The 23219-nt window shown below is 40.9% G+C and overlaps 2 protein-coding genes across 2 annotated transcripts; both read left to right on the top strand.

The window, feature by feature from the left end:
* Positions 1–9045: 9045 nt before the first annotated feature.
* LOC143879002 (peroxidase 12-like) lies at positions 9046–13400 on the top strand. Its single transcript, XM_077381231.1, has 3 exons — positions 9046–9331; positions 10881–11075; positions 12579–13400. The coding sequence occupies exons 1-3, from the start codon at positions 9095–9097 to the stop codon at positions 13194–13196; spliced, it is 1050 nt and encodes a 349-aa protein (XP_077237346.1). The 5' UTR covers positions 9046–9094; the 3' UTR covers positions 13197–13400.
* A 2426-nt stretch (positions 13401–15826) lies between these two features.
* Positions 15827–23011, top strand: LOC143881776 (uncharacterized). Its single transcript, XM_077385058.1, has 5 exons — positions 15827–15832; positions 19528–19597; positions 19699–20314; positions 20390–22600; positions 22694–23011. The coding sequence occupies exons 1-5, from the start codon at positions 15827–15829 to the stop codon at positions 22728–22730; spliced, it is 2940 nt and encodes a 979-aa protein (XP_077241173.1). The 3' UTR covers positions 22731–23011.
* Positions 23012–23219: the final 208 nt, after the last annotated feature.

The raw sequence follows: 23219 nt of genomic DNA, 5'->3' as shown, positions 1-23219 counted from the left end.
CTATCGTAGGAACCTTTAGGGCCCCCTTAGGAACACTTACGTTACGTCATGTCCTAGGTTTTAGGGAGTCCTAGAGTTAGGAGTCCAGCCTCATCACGGCCGTTTCCTATGGATAGCAACCGTGCAATAGATCTAGTTACACTAGTCGCCCAATTTTTTCCTATGACAAACCTAGTTACCTAGGATGTAGGTTAACCTGCATTAGTCTGAGTGACGACTTGTACTTAGATAGGACCATATAACATCGTAGATGAAGTCCTAGGATAATAAAATCTTCAACTTGAACTAAATAATTTCTCTTAAACTGTTAAAACAGTCAATCCAGTCCAGATCGGTGTCCTAGATGAGTTAGGCATAAGTAGCTTAGTTCAGGTGCACCGAACTACGATCGACTCTGATTGCAGTGAGGCTAGGATACGTAGGCAACTTGGATACTTGAGTGGCATACCAAGCCCGAGTCGGCTCCACATATAAGTGGTGGGGTTTTGTATATTAATCCTGAAATTAAAAGTAATTAAATCACTTAGGACTTTTCATGAAATTAGAATTTTAGGAGAACTTTCACTTATATTGAATTCAAACAAATTAATAAAATCAAGATACACATTTAGGAATTACATTGAAATTAGATCTTAGGATGCATGTCACGTAGTTCGCACATTAATATAGAGTTAAATTAGCCATTTAAAAGAAATCAAAAGAGTTAAATTTTGGAATTGAAGACCGATTATCGGGCAGGAATGGTGCATGTGGTGGTAACTCCCCATACCTTCCATTCTCGTAACCAGGTAACGAGTCTAGATTTATGGTCAATTATTGGTCCTAGATCCCTCATCTAGGGGGCGACTCTGTCACTCTCTCTTGCATGGAATTCGGATTGCCTAGTGATCCCAAGTTCACGGAAAAGATGAATTAAATGACACCTTGCTAGGCTCGGCAGCTTACCCCTGCCCTTATGGGTACTGGTGTGCACGTTTGTTTGCACCCTATGGCTTGGTTGGGTAATTAAAATCAATAATAAAAAGTACACGCTATTCGCGTGGGTACGAGAGACCAAGATAGAAGAAGGCGGCTCGCGAGTCATTCCCCTCTCGCGGGATCGGGTCCCACACCCCCATCCAAAGAGGTTGGATAAAGGCCCTGATGCAGGAATTTTCTAGAAAAGTTATGAAAATAAAAATTTCCAGAATTTCTTGCTTTTCAAGAAACAAAATTTCAACATCAACCATCATTGTTCAAGTTTTGCTTATTAGGACTTCAATTTATAATTGCATTCTTCTAAACAAACCGTAATCATATCATTTTTCTATAAATCATGAAACAAAAACATTCCTAAGAGGCCGTTTGGATACGCGGATTTTAGAATCCAGGTTTTTAGTTTGAAAACACGTAAACCCCAAACCCTAAAACCTAAAACCTAAACCCAAACCCTAAACCCTAAAAAGCGTTTTTCGGATTTTAAGCAAGAAATTCAAGTTTTAAAAATCTCTCCTGCATCCTATGATTTTTAAAACCTGGAAATATGAGAGGATCTGCTACTCTCTTGCTGACGGAAAGAAGGGCGAGAAGTCAAAAACGACGGTTGGTCATCTTCTTCTCTTGTCTCTTAGTTACAATTTTGAAGAAATCCTGGATTCTAAAATCCGTGTATCCAAATAGCCCCTAAAAAAAAATTACGCCACAATCCACAGTGCTAAATGCAACTTATCTTCTCGGAATTATTGAAAACCCCTTCATTCGGCAAACCGACCCTTGATTTTCTGTGTGAAATACCAGATAATTTCTCTACTTTCAAAGGTGGCGACTATTCTTTTATTCTAAGAAGATATGTAGTCTTTTTTTTCCCAGTTACTTTCACAAGTGGCCAGTCATGTCTACCTTTATATTGTGCGGTCATTCTAAGATGCTAGAACAGAAAACGTACGTCTATATAAACAAGTCACATGGGCGGCTACTATCCACTTGGGAATTTTAACGTTCTCATTATAAAAAGAACTGATATTGGCACACAACTGTTTTGATAATGGCACTAGTCACTTTGTTTTCCATTAATATTTTGATAATGGCCCATTGGCACTGGTACATTTGTTGAATGAACTGTGATCGATCGTGACCATTGATCTCTGGTCATATATAGGCTAAAAATCTTGGAAACCAGATGATCACAAACACTCAGTTCGGATTCACTAGGCTGATAGTACATAAGATTCTTAAAACATTTTTCTATTGGACCCGGACATTATTAATTAGGGGTGCAACTTGGGTCGGGCTCAACCCGAACCCAATAGGTTCAACCCGATTTTGGCTCGGGTTGGGTTGGCATTTTCTCAGGTTTGGTTGGGTTAGGGATGGGAAAAGCCAACCCGATTTAATTTCAGGTTGGGTTAGGGTTGAGGCCTTGGCAACCCGACCCGACCTATGTTCTCTAGTTTTCTCATGTTTTTGTAGGATTGTGCTTTTTTCTCTTGTATTTTTCTATTTGGGCCCGGGATGAACCCGACTCAACCTGAACCCAACCCGACCCATTTTGGAGGTGGGTTGGGTTAGGGTTGACCATCCTCAACCGGAGGCTCGGTTTATGTTGGGTTAGGGTTGAGTGAATGCAATCTCGGGTTGGGTCACGGTTGGACCCGACACGACCCGACCCGAGTTGCACCCTAATACACACCCTTATCATTAATGTCCACATTACACGGTATATTGAACAAGGAAAATTAAAATGGTCAATCAAGCTAATTAGGACGACAAAAGGTTTCGAGAAAGCTTAAAACCAATACTATATTTTTTTCTACGAAAATGATTTTTCCACTTCCTTTTTCTCCGGTCAAAGAAAGTTAGCTACTACTTGTCCTTACTTTCCAAGCATATCCTAACTATTAAAGTAGATAATGGAATACCTCGAACAACTCGTTCTCATGGTTACACTTGCATGTTCTGTTGTTAAATCTTATTCTTCTTTACAGAGTACAGGCACGTGCCCAAGAAATTTTATTTTAAATTAAGTTATGGAAAATTCTAAAATAAAGTTATTTTTACTCTCCTTCCTAAAAAGGCACTCACTGGGCCCCATGTATGCCTCATTTACATGATAAGATCCATTGATCTGAATGACAGAACAAAATACACTTGAAAACAGATGGAACGGATGATCCTAGTCGTTGATCTATGTGTGGGATGTCCATTTGGGATGGAACAAAGAAAATATGCATTGCCGCTTGTTGTCCCACAAGATCAACAATCTTGATCTCACATATAAGCTCACATTTACACCCTTGCAAGACCCAAAATTGACAAAGCTTCTCTTAAATAGTTGTAAATAATTTCGTATGGCCACTGTTGGGACCACCCACGATAGGAAACATAACTTGCCTCTTATGAAAAGAGGGCAAGAAAGATTCTCTACTTCTGCGGTTTAGCAACATCACCAAATAAGAAAGAGTCATATACGGCAACCTTCCTCAAAGCACGGTAAACATGAAAATCACGTCTATAAGGAGACCATAAAGATCTCCAAGATACCCATGGAAACCCATTCCATGGGAAAGTCTTCCAATAAGAAAAGACTCCAAAAAAGGTAAGCTTCCTAAGCTACCGATGACTCTAAATCTATAAAAAGAGACCCCTACATTCATATGGAACTACGTTAGACTTGATCATCAAAGAAGGGGTACGTAGGCAGCTTGGCAACAACCAAGTTCAGTCGCAATCCTTCTCCATCAATCTTCGTTGGTAATGCTTCTAAATCTAATCTCCTTCCCTTCAATCCCCATGTGATTCCGATTTCTAGCTTAACTATTGAAGTATCATAATTACGGTTCTACTAATATCTTTTCTGTCAGTACAAGTTGCTTACAGGATCAACTCTATCACCACTAGATCGTGGGGAGCGGATTTCGACATCATCAGATTGGCGCCATCCGTGGGGACCACCATGACGAATTCAAGATCAAAAGCCTCGAAATCTGTCACTACTAACCCACAAGGTGAAGGAGTAATGACCAGGAGTCAAGCACAACCCACAATCCCTGGAAGCCCTATTCTGGAGGAAGCGCCTACCAACAAAGATACCACTCCAGTCACTATGACCATGTTCAATCAACTGGCAACACAAGTTGGGGATGTTTCTGTCGCACTTCAGGAAATATTAAGACGTTTACCACCTCCCCCACCGATAGTTCAAACGTCAGTGTTCCTCCACTAATCGCGGAAGTAAGGAATCCGCCTTTAGAGGAAGAACAAGACAAATCACCTGAGGGCAAACACCCTCGCAGTAGAAGGCTAATAAATCATCGACATTTAGCTTCAATCACTAGCCCCAGGCCGAATCACGAAAACGGGGAGGCGAACGACCGAAGGGCACCAGAATTGACCTTTAGGCCTATTCCAGCCCAAAACAATAACGTCCCCCAAAGGGATAATAGTGCGGGAAATCCGAATCATGGGCAAGACAACCCGCATTAAAATTTAAGAGACGGAGTTAATGCCCCCGACTCGGGATTGCTTGCCGAACTTCAACTACAAGTCAGGGAGATGCAACGTCATGTTAAGGAACCTTATGAGCCAGATCTCCTGACTGAATGGGAGAATTAAATACAATCACCATTCGTAGAAGCCATAGCACAGGCCCAATTGATACCAATTTTGACTTACCGAGGCTCGATCTCTACGATGGTACGTCAGATCCATTGGAATACCTGCAAGCCTACCAAAGGGCGATGTAATTTAAATGCGCTAACGACACAGTCATGTGTCACACTTTTTCCTCATATTTAAAAAGATGAGCGAATAGTTGGTACGGCCGCCTTAAACCTAACTCCATATCTTCTTTTCGAGAGCTAGGTAGGGAGTTTGTGACATACTTTGCCAATAGTAGGCCACAGAAGAAACCTGCCAATGCACTCCTCGCTCTTCGACAAGGAAAGGAGGAAACTTTACGTTCCTTCATAGGGCGATTCAGGGCTGAATTATCATAAATCCAAGACCCTAATCATGAGATGGTTAGAGCAGCCATGAAATCAGCTGTCCATGATAGAGATCTCAAAGTATCCCTGAATATCGACCCTCCCAGAGATCTCCATGAGCTAATGGCGGTAGCAGACAAATACATCAACAACGAAGAATCTTTCGCTATGGAAAGAGAGTTAGAACTCGCCAAAGCTCCAGATCAGGCTAAACCTCCTCGATCTGACAACAGGCAGTCACAATCTGGCAACCTAGCTTCCTCGCAACAGTTTCACATGTACAATTACACCCCTTTGAACACATCTGTTGCAAACATCCTTTATGAAATCTTAGAAGCAACACTTGTGTTTATCTAGGTGGTGCAGAAGATAGTGCTGCTGATCGGTTTTTGGATCTATCTACTAATATGGTCATAAAATCTAGAGATACAGTATTCTTTGAGAATAAATTTCTCAGAGATCATGGTTTGACCATACCTAGCAATACTGAGATGGTTACATAATCGCATATAGAGTCTGAATAGAATATTTCTAATACCCGTCCTGCACTGATTTCTGAATCAAAACCTTTAAGAGTTTCTACAAGAGATAGAGTACCCAAGAACTTTGGTAAGGACTTTGTGACCTACCATTTAGAGCATGATCCATCATCCTATAAGGAAGAGATGAGATCTAGGGACTCTTTGTTGTGAACAAAAGTCATTAATGATGAAATGAGCTCTCTGTTACAAAATCAAACTTCGCAGCTAGTCGATTTGATCTAAGTGGGGCTAAGACTGTGGGTTGTAAGTGGATTTTGAAGAAGAAACTTAATCCTGACGGATCTATAGCTCAGTATAAAGCACGTTTAGTAGCTAAAGGCTATACACAAGTAAGTGACCTGAAGGGTTTGTCATAGAAGCTTTTGAGCACAAAGTTTGTAAGTTAAACAAATCTTTGTATGGTCTTAAACAAGCACCTAAAATGCAACATAAAAAATTTGACAATGTAGTAAAGAACTTTGATTTTCAGACCAGTTCCTTAGATAAATGCCTTTACTTCCGTTCTGTGTCGAATAAGGTTGCAATTATTTGCTTGTATGTAGACAACATGTTGATTCTCGGTTCCAATCTCTCTGTAGTGAGTGACGTGAAATCAATATTGGCTAAAGAACTCTACATGAAAGATCTTGGAGTGGTAGACACCATTCTTGGTATGAAAGTAAGTTTTGATAGGCAAGGGATCACTCTTAGTCAAGCCCATTATATTGAGAAACTACTTTCTACATGGGGATACTGTGAGTGTAAACCGATTGAGACACCATTTGATTATATCAAAAAACTGAGACCTAATGAAGGAGCTAGCGTGAATCACTTGGATTATTCTAAACAGTTGGCATGTTGAGTCGTTTCACTAGTAATCCTGGGTGTGAGCACTGGGATGCCCTTATGAGGCTGATGAGGTACCTTAAGGGTACTCAAGGTTATGCTTTATGTTATAATGGCCATCCTTCTATCCTTGAAGGATATTCTAATGCATCATGTGGCTCAGAATCATGAGACAGTAAATCTACCAGTGGTTATATATTTACACTGGGTGGGGGAGCTGTTGCATGGAAGTCAAAGAGGCAAACTTGCATTGCTTTGTCATCTATGGAATCAGAACTTTATGCTCTAGCTTCTGCATGAGATGAAGCAGAGTTGATAAGAGATCTAATCATGGACATTCCATTGACCCGTTTAAAGATTAACTCTTTAAGTTTGTTCTATGATAATCAAGCTACAATTACGATTGTGAAAAACTCACTCTTTAATGGTAAAAGGAGACATGTCAGGCTGAAACATGTCACGCTGAATTATCTTATAGAACAAGGTATTATCACTTTGGTTGATTGAGATTAAGGGATAATATGGCCGATGACAAGGATCGAATATTCAAAACTGTGGGGGAGATGTGGTTAAAGACTATATAGACAGGTCTTAACCTACATATCCATGTTATTTTGAATTTTCGAATCCCTCTCTTTTGGCCAAGATAAGCACTTGATATGTTTCAATGATGTTTACAGTTGTCTTTATGTTATTCTATATTTGATGACATGTCCTTCTTGGGAAGGTTGTTTCATTCCAAACTTGATGATACAACTTAACTCAATTTAGATATGATGGCTGTAACATTCCAAATGGAAACATGGAATGGTTCTTTGCAAAATAAACTATTAGGGTCTTGTTTTTTAATGAAACTTGACATTGATGCTTATTGATATTTACTTTTCAGCCATTATGAAATTGTACTAAGTTCTTCTCGTAGAACTAAATACTTTTAGTAATTTACACAAATGATTGGATTCATTTTTAATGAAATTCATATTTGGTAATTTATAGGAATTGGCGAAAATGGAGGAGCTTGCCTCGATTTGGATTTTGATGAGGATGACTTACTTGATGAGTGAATCCTTATAGAGCCATGAGGGAACTATTATTTTCTTTTCAGCTGATTAAATAGTTCACTTACAAGTGAAACTGTTTTTGTTTGAATTTAGATTATTTCTAAAACTCTTGGTTATTCTTAAAAGTATTCTTATTTTCAGTTAGATTACAAATCCTTTTTGATATGGTGATATGGATGATTCAATATTTTGTTTGGACATTACATTATCTATCTATTGGATTGTGCTATATGTAGAATATAGGAGGATATTGTTGGGTATATAGTATAACCCATGTATGTTCTAATATAAGCCCAATAAGATAATGGACTGGTGTAGTGGGCCTACATGGGCTAGAGTCCATTAACCAGTCATTAACCCTAGTATATCTCTATATATAGGGGCTGGAGGCAATAAACTTGGTATTCCAAACTAGATACCTTGGGTGTAATGCTTTAAGCAACCTCTTGCTTAACCCTAAACCTCTAACAAAGGTCATATAAATCATTTACATACTAATAGTGCTCGTTTCTTGCATGAGCAATAAGATAGCAGAGATTAATTATGTTTTGATAAGTGCACGAACTCACGTTATCCTAAATTTTTGATTTGCTTCGAGAGCTTATGGGAAGTTAAAATAACCTCTGGCAGCTCATTAAATAATAAAAGACAAGATGATTTAGTGTCAAGTACCAATATATATATATATATATAAGGAAATGTTATCTGCACGACTGTATTTTGATGAGGGCACTCCACACTTTATGCAATATGGTATGGCCCGCACCATAGGATGATCCAAACCGTCCATTAGATGGGCCACAGTCTAAATAGGTTGTGCCCCAAAAATAATTTCCAAAAGGTTGATCCTAACCATCCGATCTATAGAGGGTTAGGATCAACCCTCTAACATTCAGATCAGAGGGTTAGGATCAACTTATGGAAATGATTTTTGGGACACAAGCTATTTAGGCTGTGGCCCATCTCATGGACGGTTTGGATCATCCTATGATGCGGGCCATACCGTACTTTTAATAAAGTGAGGAGTGCCCTCATCAAAATACAGTAGTGCTGATAACATGTCCCTATATATATATATATATATATATATATATATATATATATATATATATATATATATATATATATATATATATAGAGGAAACTGTTGGGAGCTTAAGCTCACCAAACTTATGGTGAGCTAGCTTGCCCAATCACATGGGTCCCACATTTTGGGGAGTGATCCAAACCGTTCATTTGCAAGGCCTTATCATAGATAGGGGGTGTACTAAAAATCAGCTCCATAGGATCATCCTAACCCCTCCATTTGTGGAGGACAAAAATGGGGCAGATTTGTGTATGTCCATTTTTGTCCTCCACAAATGGAGGGGTTAGGATGATCCTATGGAGCTGATTTTTGGTACACCCCCCATCTATGTAAGGGACTTTCAAATGAATGGTTTGGATCATCCTAACAAAGTGGGCCCCCATGTGATTGGGCAAGCTAGCTCACCATAAGTTTGGTGAGCTTATATATATATATATATATATATATTCTTAAGACTCTTAATGAAGAGAATACCTAGTCAGCGTTTAATTAATTAACTAGACAACAAAGTTGAAAAGTCCATTTATTTCCCTCATTATTTTGCTCAAAATCTGCCTATAAAAGTTTTGCTTTCTCTTTGATTGTAGCAACAAAAAACAGAGCTCTGAAGCAGCTGCCATGGCTTCTATTTCTGTCATCTTTTTTATACTCCTCTCTTCTCTCTTTTCACTCTCTTCCTTCTCAGAAGCCCAGAGCTCTCCCCCTCTGGTGAAGGGACTTTCATGGACTTTCTATAAATCTAGCTGCCCAAATTTGGAAAGCATTGTTAGGAAAGAGCTCCAAAAGGTCTTCAAGAAGGACATCGGCCTTGCTGCTGCCCTTCTTCGAATCCACTTCCACGACTGTTTCGTGCAGGTAAACCATCTGAGGCTTTCTCTAACGTGCGCCGGAGGGTGGGGGGGGCGAGGGGGGGGTGGGGGTGGGGGGGGGTGTTTAGTTGTCTTTTTGCATAGGCCTAATCTCACTACGCATTACACAGGGAGTCTATTTAGGAGCTGAGACTTATGATTTGTAGACAATCCCACTGGTTATTTTCAGGGAACTGATCTCTCTCTCTCTCTCTCTCTCTCAAGCCATGTTTGGAAACCATTAATTTCTTTTCCATGGAATATTAGCTTACCCTATGTGGGGGGGGGGGGGGGGGGGGGGGGGGGGGCTGGGTTAAAGAGGGAGAGACCTTTGAGGACTGAGTGAGGAGAAGGCAAGAAAAGGCTGAAAAACAAGGGAAAAATTCCACTCAAAGTACTATTTATTTTTCCTTTTTTTCTTTTTGCCTTTCTCACCCGTTGCTTCTTCTCGGTTCTTCTCCCTCCTTACCACTTCCATAGAAAAATGTTTCATAGTTACCAAACAGGGCCTTAGTGTTTTCCGTTGAGATGTAAGATCTTGTTTGCAGAGTGGATAATAATACACAAATATTGGGGTGGAAATATCAGCTCCTAGTTCCAACTTTTCTCATTAGATTTTGCAATTTCCCATAAGCTTGAGATGGCTTGTTGGATCTCATCTATAAGCTCCATGAAGAAGAAAAAAATTGTTGCAAGAATAAATACCCATATCAGGGAGCTTTTCTCATATCCCTGCTTAACCTTTCCCAGCAAGGTGTTATAAGCAGGGATATGATATATTCACCCCTTTTCTTACTTGGGGGCAGCCCCTCTAGGGTATTTATGACTAGGGGTGTAACTCGGGTTGGGTTGGGTTGGATCGGGTTCAGGCCAACCCTAACCCAACCCGTGATAGCATTCCCTCAACCCTAACCCAACTCAACCTGAGCCTCGAATTGAGGATGGTCAACCCTAATCCAACCCTTGTAACCCGAAGTTGGGTCGGATTGAGTCAAGTTGATTCAGATTCACCTTTGGTCAAACAGAAAAGAGTTTTTATATGATGGCCGACCGGGTAATTTACAAGGCCTAGGTGGTTTGCCACCTAGCCCTTGCTATTTTGACGGTCGGGCTTCATATAAATTCTCAACAGAAAAATACAATAACTCAAGGAAATCAAGATAAAATTAGAGGATGGAGGTCGGGTTCGGGAATCGGGACGTGTCGGGTTGCCAAGGCCTCAACCCTAACCCAACCCGAAATTAAATCGGGTTGGCTTTTTCCAACCCAACTCAACCCGCAAAAATGCCAACCCAACCCGAGCCAAAATTGAGTTGAACCCGTCAGGTTCGAGTTGAGCCTGACCCAAGTTGCACTCCTATAAATACCCTGGAAGGGGCTGTCCCAGGGAAAAAAATAGGGACAAATATGTCATTTCCCTATAAATATCATATTTCCATTCCTTCTTGTGCTTGTCTTTTCAGATATCTTCAAGAAACAAGAGGGGTGGAAATATCAATTGACATATGTTAATTAATTTTTTTAAAATTTGTTTGGGGGTGGATCAATCAATGTAGGGGTGTGATGGTTCCGTTCTCCTAGACGGCTCGGCGAGTGGGCCGAGCGAGCAAGACGCGCCGCCGAACCTAACGCTGAGACCAGCCGCGTTTAAGGTGATCAACGACCTCCGAAGCCGAGTCGAGAAGGCATGTGGCCGAGTTGTCTCCTGCGCCGATGTCACGGCTCTTGCTGCACGTGACTCCGTTGTCCTCGTAAGATTCCCTCTGTTTCACTCCTCTGCTTTTTAACTTGTGATCTCAGCCGTCCGATGAGACCGATCAGATGCTTTCTTGTACTCGTGTTTCACGGCATCAGTGCACACTTTTCGGAGCACTGATTTTGAACCAAAATCTACTATACGGAAATGGCAATGATATTTTCGCCCCACCGTAGGATAATGCGCTCCCTTGTAACTTGATTTTGAAGTCAGAGAGCGTTAAATTCTGCCCACAATTCACCCTAAAGAGGGGGCGATTATCCTACCGAGGGTCGAAAATAGCATCTACCTACGGAAAATTGTGTGCAGGGAAGGGTTTTATTGGCCCTTTCACACAACAAAGTGGTGGTCCAAGAAGGATAAAGGGAGAAGATATGATTTCCCAAGTGTGCGCTGTCTGATGCCTCTTGGTCGTAATTATTGGTTGGGTATTTGTTAAGAAAATGATACCTACACTCCCTCTTTTATATCTTTCTTATTGGAAAAGCTAAGGAAGCTGCGAAAACCAAATAAGATAAGTTGCAACTTACAAATGGTGGCATTATAAAAAGAAGTGGGCCTATTTAAACCATTTTATCTTCAGATGTTTACATTTTCAAGCGAATTTTCTTTTGCATGCTCCCTCATGCAAAAGACGTTCCTCAAAATGCCTTTTGTGATGGACCCTGTCAAATTCCTTACTTTAACGTTTAACCTTAGGGCAGTGATAAATCGACTGCCAAATATCTTAAAAATCGACCCTCATGTGTCTTCCTCTCTCCTCTTTCTTCCTCTAACCCAGAGAAGAGAGAAAGACACATGGGGAGTCGATTTAAGATATATGGGAGTCGATTTATCACTCCCCTTAACATTATGGTGTTAATATAATTATTTAGTTTTACAACTCTATTAGGGAAGTGATATCAGCGCAACTCTGTTTTGATATTTTCACTAACTAATCTTGTCTTTTAGTATTTAAAGAGCTGTTAAAAGGTTATTACATTTCCCAAAAAGCTCGAAAAGGCAATTAAAAAAGAAAAGATAAACTGGGTTTATGTGATTATTAAAACATGGTTGTGCTGATATCATTTCCGATTTAATTCATCTCTGGTGGCTGCTCTCACATTCAACAACCTGCCGGCGATGGTCCGTGGCAAATCTCTTAGTAATATTCCCGATGTAAGGCCAAAAATCAAGGTTATGCTGATATTTAAAGAGAAAGTTTTCCTAATTGCTCTAATTCATTTCATCTTTTATTACTTAACCAGTTAGAAAGTTTATTAGTCCGACAAGCTGAGTTTGTGCAACTATCAAAACGTGGTATTGCTAATATCAAGTATTTTAAGCGAGTAATACGTACAATTGTCAAAAGTCAAAGCAGTGGTGTGTAGATTATCATTTTCATTGGATGGGTGTAATTTGAAGACACAAATGTCATTATCAAATTTGCAAACAGCATGAACATTTCTCCTTCTTCTTCCTAACTTCAACCTCATAACCTCCTATTTTGTAACCACAGTCCGGAGGTCCAGACTACCCGGTTCCCTTGGGCCGGCGTGACAGCCTAAACTTTGCTACAACAAACACAACGCTCGCTAACCTCCCCGGTCCCTTCAACGATGCCGACGCCCTCATAACTGCACTCTCTAAAAAGAACCTCGATGCCACCGATCTCGTCGCACTCTCCGGTGGCCACACCATCGGAATCGGCCACTGCTCCTCATTCACAGACCGTCTCTACCCAATCCAAGCTTCCAACATGGACAAAACCTACGCCAAAAAACTCATCGCCACATGCCCAGCCAGAGACACTGCCAACACCACCGTGTTAGATCTCCGAAGCCCCGATCTCTTTGATAATAAGTATTATGTAGACCTCATGAACCGTCAAGGTCTTTTTACGTCTGATCAGGATTTGTACACCAACAAGATTACGAGGCCGATCGTGACGAGTTTCGCTGTGAATCAGACTTTGTTCTTTGAGAAGTTTGCGTTTTCGATGGTGAAGATGGGTCAGTTGAGCGTGCTGACTGGTAAGCAAGGAGAAATTCGTGCGAATTGCTCTGCTCGTAACACGGGGAGCAGCGATTTCTTGTCTACTGTTGTGGATGGTGAGGGTGAGCAGGCAGCGTTTTAGTGTGTTTCTGAGGGTCTTCTGTAGGATATGATACTACTTGGGGTCTTTTGTAGTTTTTGTTTGTTTTTGTTGTACGTAGAATAGTTTGATGACTACGCTACATGCCAAATAAAGGAGTGGGTATGTTGTTCAAAAGCGGGTTGAATTTTCCACACACTTACAATGTTGAAAGAAGAAAAGGGTAAGAAAGGGCCTGTTTTGATAGATTTGGATTTGGATTTGAATTTGGGTTTTTAAATTCAAATCTGACTTTTGGCAAGTATTTTTCTACGTTTGGATTTCAAATCTACATTAATTACAAATTATTCAAGTTAGTATAAACTTTTTGATATATACATTCATTTTGAGAGAGCTTATTTATAATCTAAATTGGGCCTAAAAATGATAAAAATATGCCTAAGTCATGGAAAATGACAAAAATACCCACGTAAAAATGATCAAAATACACCGTATAGTGTGAAAATTACTAGAATACCATCGAGTCACGAAAATGGCTAAAATACCACATGACGTATAAAATGATCAATATACCCAATCGAATAAAATGACCAAAACACCCTTAGATCATGGAAAATAATCGAAATTCCAAAATGACTGACATACCTCAATGTTGGGTGAAAATGACTAAAGTACCCTTATGACATGAAAAATGATCAAAATACGACATTTACTGTAAAAATGACTAGAATGCCTTGGAGTCATGAAAATTAACTGAAATACCCTTATATTGGGTAAAAAAGATCAAAATACCACTGAGTTATGAAAAATAAATAAAATATCCCATGATATAAAAACGATCAAAATAACACATATCGTATAAAATAGCCAGAATACCCCTTCATCATGAAAAATGAAGAAAAATACCCCTATTCAAAAATGACTAAAATACCCCCGTAACATAAAAATGGTCCAAATAGCACATATCGGGTAAAATGGATTAAAAGAAAATTTGACACAGGGGGGACAAATAAATGACAATATCACAGGGGTCAAGTATTTGTTGAAAATCACAGAAGGGGGTCAAAACCCGGTTAACAAAAATTCGAATGACTAGAATGCCCCTCTGCAGAAACAGAGTGATTTGACTTAGAAAAATAAAAAAACATTTAAGTTTTCCCTCTTCTCTCCTCTCGTCTCTGTTTTATTTTTTTTCGTCCTCTCCTCCGGCGATCTCTACGGCAATCTCTCCGGCGATCTCGACGAAGGTGAAGCACGTATGAACGGTTACGGTTCAAAAAATGTGACTTATTTCGTCTCTCTCCCTCTCCTAACTGCCATGCCATGTTTTTTTTTTTTTTTCTTCACCTATGTAACCATGAACTTTTTTTGATGGGTAATCTTTGATTTGTAACCATTTTTCTGCTAATTTGTGCTTGGATTTGTGATAGGATTTCAATGGTTGAAATATAGAATTTTTGAAGTGTGATGAGTGTCGGATTGAATCAATTGAAATGACTAAAGTTTCCAACAGTTCTGCTTGTTTAGTGTTTGATGAAAGTTGTGACTTAGCAATATCTTATCTTCCACAAAATTTAGACAATAAAACATGTCACCAAGTTTCCTTCTTGTTCTTTCTCATGATTTGTCTTCGGTGTGAACAGAATTTTGTCCAAGAGCTATTAATCTTACCTTAGAAAGTAATTGTTATCACTAAATATAAATCTTACTTTCGAAACATTCTGTAACAGGGGAACATTCAACTATACTATGAGAGAAACCATTCTTTAGGCCACATTAGGTATGAAAAGAAAACAAGCATTAAAAAAGAAGGTGTAAAAGGGGAACATTCAACTATGCAACGAGGGCAACCACTCTTTGGGCACATTAGGTATCAAAAGAAAACAACCATTGAAGAAAAAAAGGTATCAAAACAGGTTCATATGTCTTCTACTTCTTCATCTCAAGTGCAAACATCGTCCGAATGACATCAATCTCTAATTAGTTGCATTTATGCTTTTGAACTTTCCATGAATAAAAGCTTTCTTAAGATCCATTTATCTTGAGCATCAAATTCTTCAAACTAACAAATAAAGATTAACGTTAAGGAAATTGATGCTTTAACAATAGGAGATGAGTGTATATTTAGAAAAAAAATATACCATTTGTGGCAAACACACCGTTCTTACAGTTGGGGTACATGTTTCTAGATGGCATTCTTATAAAATCACATATCTTTGTCCGTTGCCTTCACCCCCTTGTTATCTTTCATATTATTTTCTTTACTATCTGAAAGAAATAATTTCCAAAGATCTTATTTAAGGCAATTCTGGAAGTGTGATATGATAATGCGCAAAGGGTGGTTGTGGTCCATAAGATATTGCTATTATTAGTAATTCAAAACTCATGCTATCCCATTTAGCTTTGGTGTTAAATGTGAAAGTGCCTGCGAAAACAAGACAGACATGAGTTTGATGAGTGTAGGGGTTGAATTTTTCATGTTGTGATTTGTTAGTGACATAAGAGATTCGGTCCCTGTTTTTTTTTTTTTTTTAATATCCTCTCTATTGAGCATTGGGTAAAACAAATAGCAATGATTTCATCTTGCAACTCATATTAGAAGTCTCATGTGGCGATTTGAAAAGAGGAAAATAGCAGATTCAATGTGTAGGAGAAACATCACGATTTGAAGTATGACGGTAATTCAAGTCATTTGAGATTGAGGAAGCCAAGTCTATGGTTCGCTTCTATCAAAATATGCAAAGAAAATATCCAGGTGGGTCGTGGCAATGCTCCAATTGGATGAAGAATTTATTGTTGAGAGCTTAATTTTTTAGAACTCCAATTTCAGCCCCTTTTATTTCTGCACTCCATCATCAGTTGCACCTGCAATTCTATTCCCTAGACCAATTCGAGATCTTTCTCATTCAATATCAGGCTTTCATTATACTACAATTATCACCTCTATTGGCTTTGATACAAACCTTTTAGCCCTCTAACAATGATCATTTCTTATTTATCTCCACTTTCATCAAACTTTAAAACCCCACTCTCTCTCTCTGTTCGTTAAACATTGCTTATTTTTAGAACCTGTTAGAGGATGATGAAGGAGACGCATTTGCAGATTTTAGAGAAAAAAAAAACGGAACAGATTTACAGCCATCATTCCCACCATTTTCTCCGAGCTTAAACCAGGCAAGAAAAAACAAATAGGGAAAGAGGAGTGAGCAGCCTACCTCTGTTTATGCACAAGATAAACCTATGAATCAGCTCCTGTTTTGCACAAGTTTCGATCTAGGATTCCCATTTATGTAGTTGAAAACCCCTGAGTTTGATGGGCCCTCCATGGTGACTTATTCAACCCCATTTGAGGGCCCCTAATCCCTTCTGTAATACTATGCGCAGCTCCCCTCTATTGCCCTTGAGAAGCCCCCCTTAGGTACTAATAACCCTATTTTTGTAGCTGAAAACCCATGACTTTGAACTTGAGGATCATCTTCTGGATTAGATGGACCCTCTAAGGGTACTTCTTCTACCCCATTTGAAGGCCCATAATCCCTTCTGTAATACCATGCGCAGCTCCCCTCTACTGCCCTTGAGAAGCCCCCCTTAGGTACTAGTAACCCCTTTTTGTAGCTGAAATCCCATCACTTTGAACTTGAGGACCATCTTCTGGATTTGATGGACCCTCCAAGGGTACTTCTTCTACCCCATTTGCGGGCTCATAATCCCTTCTGTAATACCATGTGCAGCTCCCCACTACTGCCCTTGAGAAGCCCCCCTTAGGTACTAGTAACCCCATTTTTGTAGCTGAAAACCCATGAGTTTGAACTTGAGGAACATCTTCTGGATGTGATGGGCCCTCGAAGGGTACTTCTTCTACCCCATTTGAGGGCCCATAATCCCTTCTGTAATACCATGCGCAGCTCCCCTCTATTGCCCTTGAGAAGCCCCCCTTAGGTACTAGTAACCCCTTTTTGTAGTTGAAAACCCATCACTTTAAACTTGAGGATCATCTTCTGGATTTGATGGACCCTCCAAGGGTACTTCTTCTACCCCATTTGAGGGCTCATAATCCCTTCTGTAATACCATGCGCAGCTCCCCTCTACTGCCCTTGAGAAGCCCCCCTTAGGTACTAGTAACCCTTTTTGTAGTTGAAATCCCATCACTTTGAACTTGAGGACCATCTTATGGATTTGATTGACCCTCCAAGGGTACTTCTTCTACCCCATTTGCGGGCTCATAATCCCTTCTGTAATACCATGCGCAGCTCCCCTCTACTGCCCTTGAGAAGCCCCCCTTAGGTACTAGTAACCCCATTTTTGTAGCTGAAAACCCATGACTTTGAACTTGAGGAACATCTTCTGGATTTGATGGGCCCTCGAAGGGTACCTCTTCTACCCCATTTGAGGGCCCATAATCCCTTCTGTAATACCATGCGCAGCTCCCCTCTATTGCCCTTGAGAAGCCCCCCTTAGGTACTAGTAACCCCTTTTTGTAGCTGAAAACCCATCACTTTGAACTTGAGGACCATCTTCTGGATTTGATGGACCCTCCAAGGGTACTTCTTCTACCCCATTTGAGGGCTCATAATTCCTTCTATAATACCATCCGCAGCTCCCCTCTACTGCCCTTGAGAAGCCCCCCTTAGGTACTAGTAATCACATTTTTGTAGCTGAAAACCCATGACTTTGAACTTGAGGAACATCTTCTAGATTTGATGGGTCCTCCAAGGGTACTTCTTCTACCCCATTTGAGGGCCCATAATCCCTTCTGTAATACCATGCACAGCTCCCCTCTACTGCCCTTGAGAAGCCCCCCTGAGGTACTAGTAACCCCATTTTTGTAGCTGAAAACCCATGACTTTGAACTTGAGGAACATCTTCTGGATTTGATGGGCCCTCCAAGGGTACTTCTTCTACCCCATTTGAGAGCCCATAATCCCTTCTGTAATACTATGCGCAGCTCCCCTCTACTACCCTTGAGAAGCCCCCCTTAGGTACTAGTAACCCCTTTTTGTAGCTGAAAACCCATCACTTTGAACTTGAGGACCATCTTTTGGATTTGATGAACCATCCAAGGATACTTCTTCTACCCCATTTGAGGGCCCATAATCCCTTATGTAATACCATGCGCAGCTCCCCTCTATTGCCCTTGAGAAGCCCCCCCTTAGGTACTAGTAACCCCATTTTTTTAGCTGAAAACCCATCACTTTGAACTTGAGGAACATCTTCTGAATTTGATGGGCCCTCCAAGGGTACTTCTTCTACCCCATTAGAGGGCCCATAATCCCTTCTGTAATACCATCCACAGCTCCCCTCTACTGCCTTTGAGAAGGCCCCCTTAGGTACTAGTAACCCCTTTTTGTAGCTGAAAACCCATCACTTTGAACTTGAGGAACATCTTCTGGATTTGATGGGCCCTCCAACGGTACTTCTTCTACCCCATTTGAGGGCCCATAATCCCTTCTGTAATACCATGCGCAGCTCCCCTCTACTGCCCTTGAGAAGCCCCCCTTAGGTACTAGTAACCCCTTTTTGTAGCTGAAAACCCATCGCTTTGGACTTGAGGACCATCTTGTGGATTTGATGAACCCTCAAAGGGTACTTCTTCTATCCCATTTGAGGGCCCATAATCCCTTCTGTAATACCAAGCGCAGCGCCCCTCTACTGCCCTTGAGAAGCCCCCCGTAGGTACTAGTAACCCCATTTTTGTAGCTGAAAACCCATCACTTTGAACTTGAGGAACTTCTTCTGGATTTGATGGGCCCTCCAAGGGTACTTCTTCTACCCCATTTGAGGGCCCATAATCCCTTATATAATACCATGCGCAGCTCTCCTCTACTGCCCTTGAGAAGCCCCCCTTAGGTACTAGTAACCCTTTTTTGTAGCTGAAAACCCATCACTTTGAACTTGAGGAACTTCTTCTGGATTTGATGGGCCCTCCAAGGGTACTTCTTCTACCCCATTTGAGGGCCCATAATCCCTTCTGTAATACCATGCGCAGCTCCCCTCTATTGCCCTTGAGAAGCCCCCTAGGTACTAGTAACCCCTTTTTGTAGTTGAAAACCCATCACTTTGAACTTGAGGACCATCTTCTGGATTTGATGGACCCTCCAAGGGTACTTCTTCTACCCCATTTGAGGGCCCATAATGCCTTCTGGTGTGATTTATTTAAGAAAATATTATATCCTTGCCAGATCTAACATGTTAAACTAATTTGTGGTACATTTTGTCTTTAAACTAGATTTGGTATTGTGACCTGTATACTTGAAATGCAATGTTCACTTAAGTGCAATTATTTGCATGCTTTAGTCTGGTATTAAATGTACTCTAAATAAAAATGTTATCATCTTCTTGTCATGTTTAACCATATCATATACTCCTTTTGCAGACAAGTTCTCAATCAGGAAGCTCATATTTTGTTCTTTCAAAACCAGAGTTGTCTGGTTCACCTCTTCAACGTGTGCCTCCCAAGGTTTTGGTTAAGCCAGCCTCTACTTATTCGCCTTAAGAAGCCCCCTTTACGTGGTGGTTCTTATGATATCTTGTTGGCCCTTTGCAGGTCTTCGTAAAGTGGCACGCACAATGGTTTCTGTACTGTTACACTATGATGGCATACTGAAGGATGAAGTTAATTGGGAATATGTTGGTGGGAGTAAGAAATTCTTATCGGTAAGTCCCCGAATGAATCTTAAAGAATTGGAGGCTCTAATCCACAGTCGAATTGGGAGTATTGCAGGACGGGTGTCACTATCCATCAAATGTCGATATGTTGTTGATCCATATATAAGCACTTTAATCGACGTCGATAGCGATGATATCTTCCAAATGTTGGTTAAGGTGCTTGAGAAAGATACTTTCAACTCTGTGATGCTATACATAACAAAAATTGACAATGGCCTATACAATGTCATACCTTCTACTTCCTTTTCACCGCGAAATCCCTCTAATAACCTGCCCATACCTTTGACTTCTGTACCACCGATTCCCTCTCAAAATCCCTCTAATAATGCATGCATACCTCCTACTTCCGTTCCACCGATTCCACACCTAAGATATCCACCGGAACGAGTAACTGTCACTCCCGACTCTCGTTTTGAAGTAGACTTACAAAGAGAATATGAAACAGAATTGGGTGATACAAGCATAGGAGGTGACTCGGCACAATTTAGTTCAAGGTATGTCTTGTAGAATTTTATTTATATTCAAGTACTGAATCTACTATCCTGATTTTATATTGTTGAACTGTGTAGGGTTCGAGTTGACCTAAATAAAAACTTCTCGGACGATATGTATGGGAACCATATCTCCGAAGATATCATTGTCCCCGGGAAGGATGCAGATGTGTCGTTGGAGCATATTAATATTTTCGAGGATGATTTTCATGTCTTCGGTTGTGATTTGGAAGAATTTAGAACTGAAGATGACAATGATGATGATCCTGCAGAGGATGATGATGAGGATGATGACGAGGCTGAGGTTCAGGATGAGCTGGGTGATGAGGCCGCCCATGATCCTGAAAATGATAATGGAAATGAAAATCACGACGAAGATTCTGATGAAAGCCTTAGGCCAACAGAAGTGGCTCCCCCTACCGGCAATGGTCTGCCATTTCTACCTGCTGGCGCATGTAGGGCAGTCGAAGTAGACGACATGTATGTTTGGGCTGATGAGGTAGATGCAGATAATCTTCAGTTCGATGAGTTAACTGTTGGGGCTATGTATCCAAATATGAAGCAGTTCAAGAAGGCCGTTAAGGAGTATGCAATTCGGCAGCGATTCATGTTCAAGAAGTCACGGTCAACTCCCAAGAAGTATGCCGTTGTATGCAAGGAACCAGGTTGCAAGTGGCGTATATCAGGCATTAACCGTATGACTTATGTGCTAGTGAAGAAGTTTGTCAGCGACCATACGTGTACATCTCACTTAAAGGGCAATGATAATCATCTAGCTACATCACCATGGGTTGCCGAGACATGCTTACCCCTATTTGATCGTCCAGAAGATGTCGGGACAAGGATCATAAGACAGTACATCAAGTCGCACTGGGGTATAACCATGACCTACCGTAGAGCACACCTTGCGATGAACATCATCCTTGAAATAAAGTGTGGAAATGTGGAGGACTCGTACCGCTTGCTGCCTGCACTGATAGTTGAGATGATGAGAACAAACCCGGGCACCTACATGCGTGTTTTTCGAGTGAGAGATCTACGTCCAGGGGGAGATGATAAATTTGCTCGCTTATTCTGGGCATTTGGTCCCAGCATACGTTCTTTCCAGCGAACACTCAGATCGATAGTTTTGGTCGATGGGACGCATCTACGTGGAAAGTATCTTGGAATCTTACTTATCGCAGTTGGGGTAGACGGGAACAACGGATTAGTTCCATTGGCTTTTGGAGTTGTCGAGACTGAGAACGAAGATAGCTGGTGTTGGTTCCTCTATTTGGTGAAGCGGCACGTATTGCCGGAGGGGATAGGCGCATTGACCCTATGCTTCGATCGACAAAAGGGGTTGATGCAAGCAGTGCCTAAAGTAATGCCTATTGCAAACCATAGCTACTGCATGCGTCACCTCGCCGCCAATTTGTACACCAACTTCAAAGACCCTTTACTTAAGAAATTGTTCTGGAGAGCTGCTAGAGCTTTGAGAGAGAGTGTTTTTATAGACACAATGGAAAAAATTAAGGCGAGGAGTGAAAATGCACACAACTGGATAGCCGCTATTCCCAAGGAAAACTGGGCTAGTTTCTACTTCAAGGGGGATAGATATGATGTGTTGACCACCAATAGATCGGAGTGTTACAATGCAGTGCTAAAGGATGCCAGAAAATTGCCGATTGCAGCTGCGGTGGAGCTGACTCGTTTTAAGAGCTCCGAATACATACAGAAACGTCAAGCGATGGGCCATGAATGGGAAACAAAGTGCATGCATTATGCAGAAAAACATTTGGGTCTGGCCAGGGAACAGGGTCGCGGATATGATGCTTATCGAGTAGGTGTGCACAAATTTGAAGTAAGGTCCCGTGATCATCATGATGTCGTAGATTTGCTGCAACAAACCTGTACATGTCGTGAGTTCCAAACGCTTGGGCTGCCATGCGGACATGCCATGGCAGCCATTGCCATCACGGATTTTGATGAGTGCGATTATTGCCAGAAATGGTTTCGTATAGAGATGTATCTGGAAACGTACGCTGAGGTGCTTCACCCTACAGTAGATCGCACTCAATGGGAAGTGCCTCCAGAACCTTTCAACACTGTATTACCTCCTATAGCGAAAAGACCACCTGGACGGCCGCGTACGAGAAGATCTGACCGCGAATTGCAGAGTGGAGTGCATCGCAAATGTACGATCTGTGGAAAACTTGGCCACAACAAAAGGACTTGCAGAGAACCTCCCATGGAGAGACAACTGCCTGATGAATCTGCCATTGGACCCTCTGCCCCCGTTTTCAATAGGTACGTGATACATAATTTATGGAGGTGAATAAGTAGTATAAAACATCCCTGATTCCATACTTATTCGGTGTGGTGTGGTGGTGGTGTTTGTAGGTCGGGTGTACCTTGTGCAGCTCCTTTTTTCACGTAATTACTCCGCGGACAATGCATTGGAGGCTCCACTTGGATGGATGAGAAGTGGATTAATTGAAAGTGTGCACAATAATTAGTTCCTGTATTTAATTTTTTGTTACGTGAAACCCTTTTTTGGTATACTATAATTAGTGGTGTGCATATATTTATCTTTTTTTGTGTACTGTAATTAAAAAAATGTACTTGAATCCTAGTTTATATTGGGTTTGACTCTATTTCGCAGGGAAGAATCCTAAAACAAAATATACGATGTCTTCAAACAGAGTATATGCCGGGGATACCCCGTCTCTAACATATGCTTAAAGGTTTATGGGTATATCAGTATGTCACAAGCTGTTACATTTCTGCAAGACTTCAAGCTTGGTCATTACATGAAGATTCCTCGAATAACAATGTTCATGGGTCAGATTTGTGCCTCTCCTCTTCCACCTTTCCTCTTTACCCAATTGAACAAATTAATAACCAAATATGTCATCCTAACAATATC

Source organism: Tasmannia lanceolata, unplaced genomic scaffold, assembly GCF_043159265.1.
Source record: "Tasmannia lanceolata isolate RefF3 unplaced genomic scaffold, GAP_Taslan_0.1 ptg000002l, whole genome shotgun sequence".
Lineage (NCBI taxonomy): Eukaryota > Viridiplantae > Streptophyta > Magnoliopsida > Canellales > Winteraceae > Tasmannia > Tasmannia lanceolata.
Note: the sequence above shows the minus strand (reverse complement) of the source record. Positions and strands in the feature narration are given on the sequence as shown.

Excerpts from the sequence above, each read along its gene's own strand:
- LOC143879002 (XM_077381231.1), top strand. The coding sequence starts at position 9,095 with ATGGCTTCTATTTCTGTCATCTTTTTTATACTCCTCTCTTCTCTCTTT. Across the intron at positions 9,332-10,880 it reads TCCACGACTGTTTCGTGCAG|GGGTGTGATGGTTCCGTTCT; the intron begins GTAAACCATCTG and ends CAATCAATGTAG. Across the intron at positions 11,076-12,578 it reads CACGTGACTCCGTTGTCCTC|TCCGGAGGTCCAGACTACCC; the intron begins GTAAGATTCCCT and ends TTGTAACCACAG.
- LOC143881776 (XM_077385058.1), top strand. Across the intron at positions 20,315-20,389 it reads TCGGCACAATTTAGTTCAAG|GGTTCGAGTTGACCTAAATA; the intron begins GTATGTCTTGTA and ends TGAACTGTGTAG. Across the intron at positions 22,601-22,693 it reads TCTGCCCCCGTTTTCAATAG|GTCGGGTGTACCTTGTGCAG; the intron begins GTACGTGATACA and ends TGGTGTTTGTAG.